The sequence below is a fragment of the Mustela nivalis genome (assembly GCF_964662115.1).
Source record: "Mustela nivalis genome assembly, chromosome: 7".
Lineage (NCBI taxonomy): Eukaryota > Metazoa > Chordata > Mammalia > Carnivora > Mustelidae > Mustela > Mustela nivalis.
This window is the reverse complement of record NC_139026.1, coordinates 39,636,882-39,649,069: the sequence shown is the minus strand read 5'-3', so window position 1 is coordinate 39,649,069 and position 12,188 is coordinate 39,636,882. Positions and strand designations below refer to the sequence as shown.

General features: G+C 35.7%; 1 protein-coding gene across 3 annotated transcripts in view; it reads left to right on the top strand.

Annotated features, from left to right (window-relative positions):
• Window positions 1–12,188, top strand: part of NAV3 (neuron navigator 3) — an 858,619-nt gene that overhangs the window by 806,181 nt on the left and 40,250 nt on the right. For all 3 annotated transcript variants that reach the window (XM_082739652.1, XM_082739653.1, XM_082739651.1), the window contains one exon: window positions 4,812–4,923. In XM_082739652.1, the coding sequence (XP_082595778.1) occupies window positions 4,812–4,923 (112 nt within the window). The remainder of the gene's footprint in view (window positions 1–4,811; window positions 4,924–12,188) is intronic.

Below are 12,188 nucleotides of genomic sequence, written 5' to 3'. Positions count from 1 at the left end.
GCATTTTGTTAGAGTCAGGGCTGGTTGGGTTCTTTCAGTAGAAAAATTTACAAGCTTTCAAGGCATATACATAGGCATGGAGAGTAGGACATGTTCAAAGAAGCTACAGCTAGATAGTGTAAGATTAACTGAGTGCCAGTGTAAGGAAGCAAAAGCAGGTTTAGAGCAAATTTTTAAGTCTTGCCTAGAATGTCAAATTGGTTGAGCCAAGCTTGTAGGATTTTCAGCAAGGCCTGTGTCCAGAAGAAATTTGGAAGGAGGTCAGATGCAGTTAGGTTGGAAGAGCCACTAGGTTAGGGCTAGTATTATGACAAAGTATTTGATCACCTCATTTGAAGCGTTCTAAGTCTGACCTTGATAACTCGGTTAGCCTCAGAGACATGTACAAAGCAGTTAGAAAAGATACTGACTCCATCCAGCTTGTTTTACACAAGAAACTGTCTTGGAAAAAGCAGATGTCTGAGGCATTGTTATCTTGAAGAGCTTATTATAGGTGAATGAAATTTCAGTTTAGTTCCCACTTTTGAAAAGTGGAAAAATACCAACAAAGTATAATCTGATCATCTATTCCCAAGATCCTGTATAGAATCATCCTAGGTCCTGTCTTCTCTTTAGTATATAATGTATATACTGTATATACAGTATATAACTACTGAATTAGAAGAGGCATTAAGCCTATATCTTGATGGCATATACGTTTTCCAGGTTTTTCTTCTGAAAGTTGAATAAAGAGTCTCAAAACTGAAGTATCTTTTATTTGGTCCCCTTCAAAATAAAGAGACTAAATGAAAATATTTCAGAGTGTCAACGGATTTTATATTTGGCTATTTCTAGAACTTGCCTCTTATTATATTTCTGATCTACTCCACACCAGGCACCCCCCCTCAGAAAAAGAGGCTTTCATAATTGTACTTGGAAGCAGCATTGTAATTTCTAAGCATTATAGTCATCTTAGAAAAATATAAATTAAGGGATACCCTGGGTGGCACAATCAGTTGAGGGTCTGACTCTTTGTCTTAGCTCAGGTCGTGATCTCAAGATAGTGATCTTAGAGTTGTGATATCTAGCCCCTCCTGGGGCCCTGTGCTCAGCTCACAGCCTGTTTGGGATTCTTTCTTCCTCTCCCTCTGCCCATCCTGCTTGGGTTCTCTCTCTAAAATAAATAAAAGTATTTTTTAAAAAAGATACATAGCTTAAAAATAAATGTGAACCACCAACTGTAATTATGAAGAAGAAAGAAAAGAAGACTAGGAACAAACTATTATAAAACAATTTCTAAGTCTCAGCCAAGTTTCCATTATAAAGTGCTTTTATTAATCTTTACGTACTTACTCCTGGAAGAGAGAAAGGGAAACCTGACTTTGTGGCCATCCGAAGGAAACGATTTCACTGACTTAGCCAAATCCAGACTTTCTGTTTAGAATGAATAATAACGTCACTGATGTTTTGATATGGCACTGTAGGTGATCAAACCCCCCATTGTTAAAACATATGTAGAATTGAAGCTTTACATTATTCTTTGAAGGAGAGAAACACCTGTTTAACATAGACTAGAACATTTGAACAAAATCATCCCCAAATTTACTGAGATCATAAATATCAGTGAAAAGACAAAGTCTACAACAACTAAATAAGCTGAGTGCATTAAATGGTCTGAAAGTGCAGAAAAGGGACATTTTTACCTGAAGGGAAAGCTAAGAGGTTTCAAGCATATGAAGATATTTCACCAGGCCTTTAATGATGAGAAAAATACTTAAAGCAAAGGGAGAGATCATACGGGAAAACTCGGTGAAAGGGATAGAGTGATAGTTGGAGTGATGTGGTAGGTGGATCTCATTAACTGAAATAAAAAAGAAGGAAGGATTTTTGCAGATATGAAGAGACACCTAGTTCAGGTTTGGAGAGATTATCAGTGTTAAATTTAACTATCTTTTTAATGAAAGTCACTGGAATATCTTATAAGCCCTTACTTATCCTTATCAAGTTTCCCTGAAGAACTACTAATATGAATTTGGCTAACCTAATTTTTTCATACATATGATTTTCCCAATTTACATAATGAATGGACCTGTTACCTAGTTATTCTGCCTTTGGGTCTATTGTGCCATGCTGTATAACGACTAGCCTCTTAATAGCGGTTGTGTTTTTAAAGCTACTTAATTTTAGGGGCACCTGAATGGCTCAGTTAATTGAGGTTCTGCCTTTGACCCGGGTCATGATCCCCAGGGTCTGGGGATCGAGCCCCACATCGGAATCCCTGTCCAGTGAGGAGTCTGCTTCTCCCTCTTCCTCTGCCCCTCCCCCTGCCACTTGTGTCCGCTCTTTCTCAAATAAATAAATATTATTTTTAAAGAAAATACTTAATTTTAGGGGGTGCCTGGGTGGCTCAGTGGGTTAAGCCGCTGCCTTCAGCACAGATCATGATCTCAGGGTCCTGGGATCGAGCCCCTGCATCGGGCTCTCTGCTCAGCAGGGTGCCTGCTTCCTCCTCTCTCTCTCTCTGCCTGCCTCTCTGCCTACTTGTGATCTCTGTCATATAAATAAATAAAATCTTAAAAAAAAAGAATTTTAAAAGTGATCATTCTTCGTTTTTTTGCTCAGCTTCTTTATTCTCTGTCATTTGGTCTTCTATATCACTAATTCTTTCTTCTGCCTCATTTATCCTAGCAGTGAGAGCCTCCATTCTTCTATCTCATATTAAATGCAGTTTTCTGAAAAAACAATATTCCCTGAGCATTCCACTTCTAATCTTTTTAAAAACAGTTTTGAGGAGAGATTTCTCTAGAAAAGATTAAAGTTTAGACATTGAAATAAGTCAGCTTACTCATAAAATTAAGCTGTATTTTTTAGACCTTTGCATGAGATCTCATTCCATTTTTATTCTTTCAACCTAAGGCCACATTTTTCAGCAGATTTTTTTAATCCATAGTACGAGCACTCTTGATTTTAAATTCAAGGATGAAAATCTGATTTTTATTAAAATTTAATGTGTATCTAGTCTATATGTTGTAAAATTACTATTTAAATTATGTGATTCATTAAGTATGCACTATAGAACTCCTTTTGTGAAGTTTTCTGGTAAAGGTAGAATGAATTTCTGTAAACATTTTACTATTGGGAGATTTATTTTAAATGGAAAATACATTAAATTTTGGAAAACTTACCTATTACTGATTGAACAAGGGACAAAATTATAGATAGAACTTGGAGATAGTGAGAAATTATGTTGAATTGGGTCTGAATTTTGTATTATGGCAGTGGAAATTTTCCACAAACATGTTATTTTTCCTTTTTGATGAATATATGCAAATTAAATTACAGTCAAATATTTGAAGATCCAGCTGTGAATCCGGGAGGTGGCTACCGATCGCTCATTATGAGATTCTTTGACTTATAAACTATTAGAAGTCTGTAAGAGGGTTTATTATTATTTTAATTATCTGTCCTCTATTAGAAATATGTCAGATATCCAGTGAAAATAGTTATAGGACATACTAGGTATCTATTCCAAACTTGGCTATCATTTCACTTAGCATTGCCTATTTTATGTTTTTTGGGTTTTTTAGTTTTTTAGTTTTTTTTTTTTTTTCAAGTGTCTAGGGTTAGACTAGTCTCTGGATGTTCTTACATCTGAAGATGTTTCCTCCAAAAGCAATTGTGGTGATCTTACCTTTTTAATATATTCTGGGAGATGGGGACTAGGAATAAGCTATTTACTATAGAGTGAAGAAACTGAGCCTGATTCTTTGAATTTCTGCCAAACATGCTACAGAAAATGATGAATGACAATTTACATTCCCTAGGGATTCTCCTTCTAAGAGGCTGACAACAATTCTAATTTTTAGAGTTGTCACCACTGCCCCTTGTTTTTGAGCTCCTCAGGGAAATACTGCCCATGCTGAAACAATATTCTACTTCCTTTTTTGGAGAGGCATATATCCTATCTTCTTCATTCTTCCTTATAGTCATTTCTGACAATTCACTTACATAACTGTGAAAAATCATGTCTATGTTCATTGGGACACATCTTTAAGTTATCTTGAGTTCAATAAGAAAAGAGATGTTTCATAACAATTTGATGTGTAGGCTACCTTTTTTTTTTTTTTTTAATAAATTGGTATCATTTAAGGGCTGTAGATTGCATGTACTTCTATTCACTTAAAAAAAAAAAATTCCCGTGTTGCTTTGGCTTGGTAAAATTGGGTCTCCATACTGGGAATATTACTGGATGAAAAGTATCAGAATCTAAGATGACCTTGATTTGCCCAGCAGAATTTAATAAGATAACGTGTAGTTAAGGCAAGGTAGGAATGAGTTCCTGCTTTTATACTTGAATATAAAGAATCAGTTCCCCAAGGGCAATGTAAAGGAGACAAAATCTGAAGTCATTCATTCAACAAGAATTCAGGGTTTCCGGCTGACAGTAAATGCCATGTGAGGCAACTATGCAATTCTGCTCACTACCCTCTGATCTAATCATGGTGGTATTAATAAGTGTGGTATCAAATGTGCAGTGTGATGTCTTGCTTTATGTTGCACTGGTCAGCTTTAGATGCTACCCTTTGAAAGGAATAAAGACTATTCAGATCACATTTATATGAGAATAACTGAGACATTTTTCTAAAATTCTCCTTTACATTTAGATAAATAAGAAGTTGTTAGATATGACTTGACAAGGTCAGTCAGGCATTCAAATCTCCCCAGACATTAGTACTACATAAAATGAAACCCGTATGATGGTGAATTATGAACAAGGACATTTTACTTTTCTCTCTAGGCATTAAAACTTCTAAATTCTGTTTGTTTCACAGGAGTCTGAACTTATAGAACTAAGAGAAACCATTGAAATGCTGAAGGCCCAGAATTCTGCTGCCCAGGCCGCTATCCAGGGAGCACTGAATGGTCCAGACCATCCTCCCAAAGGTATATTTAGAAATACTGCCATTTTTTCATTCAATATAATAAATACCCATTTTATTTTATTTATTGGTGTGAAGCTGCTTTTACTCAGTGGCACTGCCTTTTATAATGAATAAGTAGGCCTTAATGCAGTCAAAATGCCAGAAATTAAGAACAATAGATTTCCTTATCAATAATTTTTTAGTTAACCTTAAGGAATTTGCTTCTATGCACACAATTTTCTCTTTGATTTGGTAAAAGTGGGGTTGGGGAGGTTGCTTAATGCATTTATATCTGACTTCAAGCAAAACACACCCTGTAAGGAGTCTGAAAATCTAGATCTGTAAACCAAAATAAAATAATCTATATGGTGAAATATCAAGTAATAGGTATGAGGAAAACATCATTTGGATGGAGGCAATAGACAGGTGCATATCTTACAGAAATGTTAAAAACAGTAAGAAAAAGGACCAAAAGTCTGCTTTTCATTATTACTATGCTTCATCAGTTCTCAACAATAATAGGGGCACCTGGGTGGCTCAGATGGTTAAGTCTCTACCTTTGGCTCAGGTCACTATCTCCAGATCCTGGGATCGAGCTCTGCATCAGGCTCTTGGCTGGCTCAGCGGGGAGTCTGCTTCACCCTCTCCCTCTGCCTCTCCCTGCCTGCTTGTGTACTTTCTCTGTCTCTCTCTTTCAAATGAATAAATAAAATCTTAAAAAAATAATAATAAAATAATCTTATTTACTACCATACCTTCCTTAGTTTCCCACTGAAGAGATGCTTTGTATTCATGTCCTAACTCTTGACCAACATACCAAAAAAAAAAAAAAAAAAAAAAAAGCTTTTCTATACCCTGAATGCCCTATCATGTACTTTCCCATTTCCACGTGAATCCTGCGGCCATTTTATGGAATCTTTTAATGTCTCCAACATTCAGACACACTTCAGACCTCTGGAATATGGCTTCTCCTACTATCAAACCAAAGCTGTTCTCTCCAGGATCCATAATGACTTATAGGACACAAAATCCAGTACAACATTTTAAAATTCTTATCATATTTGACATGTAAATAGCATTTGATATTGATGTCCTACTATACTACCCGACACATTCATCTCTTCACACTCTTAGTTTTTCTCCGGATTCTTTGAAATCTCTTTCAAAGTTTCTTTCTTAGGTTCACTCCTTTGTGTCCGTTTGTTAAATGTTGGTATTAAAAACCCAGTCCTCAATTGACTTCCTTTAAGATTTGGTACACGGTTATGGACATTGGGGAGGGTATGTGCTTTGGTGAGTGCTGTGAAGTGTGTAAACCTGGCGATTCACAGACCTGTACCCCTGGGGATAAAAATATATGTTTATAAAAAATAAAAAATTTAAGGGAAAAAAAAAGATTTGGTACACGGTGAGTCTCTTCATCCTCTCTAAAAGTCTGTACAAACTCATCTAATCCTCTAGCTATAATTATCATTTATGTGTTGATAGCTGTCAAATATATCTCTCCAGGCTTGGCTACTCTTTTGAGTTACAGATCTATAAACCTAGCTGCCCCAGAGAGAGCTGTCTTTGGTTATCTTTGGATGTCTGTTTGTCACACTAAACTCAACATCTCCAAATTTGAACTTGTCATCTTCCCTCTTAGCCTGCTTTGCCTTCAGTGTTCCTTGCCTCAGTAAACAGTACCTCCATCCTTCTATATAGCCATAAATCTAGATGTCATTCATAAATCCTCTTCTCTTCATTCACTAAATCACTAAGCTCTATTGATTCTACCTGTTAAATATCTCTCGGATCTGTTCCCTTTTCTCTGATCCTCCTAACACCATCTCTCATCTCTCCCCTGAACTATGACCATAAACTCCTAAAGCCTTCCTGCCTTTCATCCTGCACCACTTTATATCATTCTGAAACCAAAGCTGTTGTCAACACCATATATATATACAGATGTCCCATTACCCTTAGGATGAAATGCAAACTTCTTAACATGACATAATCTTTCTTCACCAGCTTTGTTCATTCAGCAAATATTTATTGGCTGCCACTTACTAGCTAGACGCTGCTTTAGACCGTATTCTCTGCTTTTTTGTCATGTTGTATATTTCAGCTACCCTGAACTACTTCTAATTCTCTAGAAGTTCTTTTTGTGTTCTGGTTATATCTCCTTAAAATTTTCAACATAAAAACTTTTTGAAACCTTATAAGAGTTGGACTAAATATGCCTCCTTGACCCTTAAGCTGGATGAGGTCCCCTTGTGATATATTTCTGGAAATACTGTGCTTCTATCCAAATTTGTAGTATACTTTGGTGCCTTAATTTATTTAAGTTCAGTCTTTTCTGATCAATGGTAGGGTTGTCTGTTTTTTTTTCAATCCAAGTGGCCATGATGATGCCTTATGACACAAAAGGGGCTTATTTGAATTTTGATTTTAAAAATGTAATTTTTTAAAAACTTGAATTTAAATTTTAGGGAAAAAATTATATAAAGTGAGATATAAGGAAAAACTAGTTCTCTAGGGGCTACTTCTGTTAAGAATTTAGCAACTTTCCATGTGGGGGAGTTGATTTATATGCCACATGGAAAATTACTGCATATTTAAAGCTTATCTTAGAGCTATAATAAAGCAGCTTATGTTCTAAATCTTCATGTCGTAAATAGGTCCAGAAGGGATTTTAAAAGGCTTAATCCTTTCTTTAATGCAGTATAAGTCACTGAAGTAAAACTTTCTGGAAGGATTCTTTTTATTGTAGCCAACAGGTACCCTTGTATACCTACTGGAACTGAAAAAAAGGAACTCCTCTGCTGTATGTGGGAGAGACACATAAAATAAGCAAGATAATAACAGTTAATATTCAAATTGGTCAAGAAAGATTTAAAAATATTTTTACAAGATTTAAAATGCACAGAAACAGGAATTATAAATGTATATAGGATATTTAGATTAGGTTTATGTAATATTAAAACTTCGTATTCAATTCAGTGAACACAAACTGATTTTGACTATATTGACCATTGATGTAACATGGAGAAAATAAAGTCTCTTGGACTAATTATGTTGTTTTCCATTGGTTATTAAGGTGATTGTATAAGCTAAAATCTTACAGTCTGAAATCATATTGAGATTTGGCTTTTGAGAATTTTATATATTCATCTTAGATAAATTTGTAACATATAATCTTACAATATATATTTGGAGTGGGGCAACACAGGCAGGCCAAACTATGAAAAATTCACATAATGAATGTAACTTTCTATTTTCTATTTGTGCATCATGTTTATCAACCAGGCATAATAAATAATAGTAGTCTATAATATAATAAATTTATTTATTCATGCACAAATGTTCCTTGAACACCTAGTATATACTATCCACTCTATTATATCTCAAAATATAAAGATTTCCAAAAAAGTCCTTACTCAAGGGCTCACAGTCAACTGCCACAGAGATGTGAATAGATCTCTGTATAACTTTAACTATATAGAAATACATCTATATAACTATTTATGAAAAGTAAAGTAATGGAAAATTTTACTTTTATTTTTCAAAATATACTATTGTTTTTTAAGTCACTACCTTTGTGTACAAACATAGAATAAAATTTTTCCTTGTGATATGCCAATACAGTTCAACAAAACATGTAGTAAACTGCTATCAAGAGTGAATACTGTTTTAGGAATGTTAGGCAAACATAGTTATATTCAATGAATAATAATAATATTACTTACTAATGATTGTTGATTGCCTACTACTTGCCGTAATTTGTTCAGCATCCCGGGTATACAATGATAAACAAAACAGATAAAATCTTTGTATCCATTAAGCTTTTAGTCTTATGGGAGAGCAGGAAATAAACAATTGTGATCGCTGACATAGCTGAATATGTATGCCAAAATAGTTAGGTTATAAAAGCAACAGGCCTAGGTGCCCATGGAAAACAAGGGTACCAGGGAACCTCCTAGAGGTTCATAGTCAGGAAAGGCCTTCCCCAGATAGCAACATTTAAAGGGAGCTCCAAGGAATAATGATCAACTCAAGTATTGAGAGAGGACTACTCCAGAAGAGCCTTGAGATAGAAAATGGACTAGTGCCTTTATGGGACTGGTACAGTGAGCAAAGTTGCAACACATACAACCAGGTTAGAGAGAGAACCAGACTACTGAGGGACTTTTAGGCCCTGTTTAAGAGTTAGAATGCTTTCTTTCTTATTAAAATGGCAATCTGTTGAAGAGTCTTAAGTATGGGAGTGATGATGTTTTCCTTTTAAAGAGAATTCTCTAGTTACCATCTATTGAAGCGTTTGAAGGTGAGAAATTTGGACAGCCATTCTTGCTGTCAAGCAGGTAAGTAAGTGATAGTGATAGCTTGAACCGGGGCAGTGCTGTATGGAGGGTAAGAAAAGGAAATGAATGGATGAACAAGTATGTAACTGAAATACAGACTTGTAAAATAAGTTTCTCCATTCACTCATATTGTCGATATCCATTGGGCCAACCATTCTATACAAAGCTCTATGATGCCACATGTACTGAATCAATACTTACAAGCACTAGGAAGGAATTGTTAGAGATGAGTAAAATGCATTCCTTTCATTCCATGATATCATTGAAATCATTCCTTTGCTAATCTTTATTGGTAAATGCCATCATAACTGAAAGTAAATAATACCCTTAAGGACTACTTTTGACTTACGATAGTAAGAATTAACTCATCTTAAATTTTGAGGGTTAATCAAAGTCAAATACAATTTATTAATTTTTGGATATAATAAAAACTCTGGAGTACTTTAACACCTAGTATAATTGCTTTATTTGTGAAAGTCGGTTACTAGGGAAAAACCTAACAAATAATGTATCTTGATCACAAAAGCTTATAGATAGTCACAGCAAAAATTCAAAACATAAATAAATACCAGCATATTTTTCTTTTCTTTATTCATATAACTTCCATATTTGTTGATTAAGGGATACTGTGCTCCTTTATTGTTCAATCAAAATAGCATGCATAAATAAATGCCTTTGTTGTGCCCAAATTCCGAGATTCCCCAAAGACGACCACCAGAGTCTAGAGTCCAAGCCAAACAGCAAGGGTCGTTTATTACGAGTTCGAACCCGGACCTCCGCGCACTCGTTGCCGGTGACGCTAAGAGGTCCTGAGCTCAGGATCACAGCACTTTTCATACTCTATTTTTGGGGAGGCAGGGACTTAGCATACATCATAGTATCTCGTAACAAATCACTACATACCGCAGGAAAATCAAACAGCAACTCTATAATGTGACTGGCGCGCTACGGAGCGGGAAAAGGCTGGGAACAGATTATTGGTTAGGTCAAAGGGCTGTTGTTCTTCAAACTGCTTGGTTGGCACTGCTAGGGTATGTGTCACCTCAGGATTGGCCAGGGTCGCCCTGTCAAGCCGTGGGGTGCCAGATGGTTATCTCCCATACCCAAAGCTGGGTGGGGGTTCCTGGAGCAGTCACTTTGTCATGTCCAATTCTGGGTGGGGGTTTCTCTGGCGCGGGATGGCTGTTATCTCTCGGCCCAGAGCCGGTGGGGGTCTGGGAGCGTCCACTCTGCTAGGTTCGATTCTGGGCGGGGGTTGTGTGGTTACAGAGTGCCTATAGAAAGTTTGCTGGTAATTTTCCACTCCTCATGGGTTAGCAAGCAAAGGTGCAGAAGCAGAAATAGCGGTTATGGTTATAACTTAGGCATCTCACCTTCATTTAAGTTTTGACATTGATAGTATTTTGGGCAATATTTTGGGCATGTAACCACAGTAAAGTCTCATCATTATTTTTTAAAGGACTTTTAAGAGGCCAAACTCTATGGATTCTGAAAAATTGTTTTATTTTTTTTTCCCTCCTATAAAATTGTCACATGCTTATTATCTTAATGGAAAAATTAAGGTACTTATTGATATGTATGTATATGACTCTAAGGTTAGAGATATGTATACATGTATTACATACCCACACATATACTCCCTTATTATATTTGAAAGTAACAGTTATAGTTTCATTGTCATGGGGTGTTGTAATGTTAAATAAAGCAGTCAACCGGAAAGGCTTTGCTTTTCTACTATTGTTTCTATGGAAGCTTTTTGAAAGCTATATTATAATTTCTGACACCTTGGAAGTTCCACTGAGATTTTTTGCTTGACAAATCTTAATTGATGCCGATTAAATATAGTAATAGGTTTGGCCTTAAAGCAGACTTGATCTTAAAAAAAATTTATAATTTCTTAGTGTCTCCACTAACACTTATTATCAGTTCACAGTAAGTAGATGAAATTTCAGTTTCAACAATTATAAATAAATTTTATAAGCTGATTGTACGGAATAAGTGGGTATCTCCAAAACATGATTAAATATCAAATGTTATTTTTTTCAAGTTATCTTGTGTGACTAAAGAAGCACTACATGCTTTTGAGAAGTATGGCAAGCCCATATCACATAGCATTTAGCACAACAGATATTAGAGTCTGCCTAGGTGTTGGATTAGCTCTTTTGTGTTTCATCTGTGTGGCTCTGATGAAATTACTTTTCATAATTAAACTTACTTCAACACTTTGCTTTAAGAATAAAATTAGATAAGGGGCGCCTGGGTGGCTCAGTTGGTCAAACATCTGCCCTCAGCTCAGGTCACGCATGATCTCAGGGTCCTGGAATTGAGCCCTGTGTTGGGCTCCCTGCTCAAAGGGGAATCTGCTTTTTCCTCTTTCTCTGCTACTTCCCCTGGTTGTGCTCTCTTTCTCTCTCAAATAAGTAAATAAAATCTTTAAAAGAAAAAAACCAAAAAACCAGAATGAAATTAGATAATCCCAGGACAGAGTAAACACATAGTAAAAGCTAGCTTTAATTTTGCATGTTGTTATTATTACTGTCATTACTATTCCAGGTCACGGGTGGGACTATGATGGAAGAATTGCACTGTCTTAAATATGTTTCCTGTTTAGTTTACACATGCAGTCTATGCAGTTTCTCTCTTGAGCACCTTTCCCTCACAGGTTCTTTGACCTTGGTTAAGTTACTTCTTTGCACTTCAATTTCGTCACCTGAATTGAATTGCTTAAATGACTTCAAAAGTTTGTTTCGACTCTATTATGGTATGATTCTGTGAAATGGAAAATTAATATATTTGGCTTCGGTAGCTTTATTCAAAGCACTGATATTAAAAAGACACAATTAATTCTCATGCTATTATGAGTTTCCATTTATGCCATGGAAGTAATCATTTGGAATAAATCACTTTGGAAGATCTGCTTGATCCAGGTATTCAGGAGAAATCA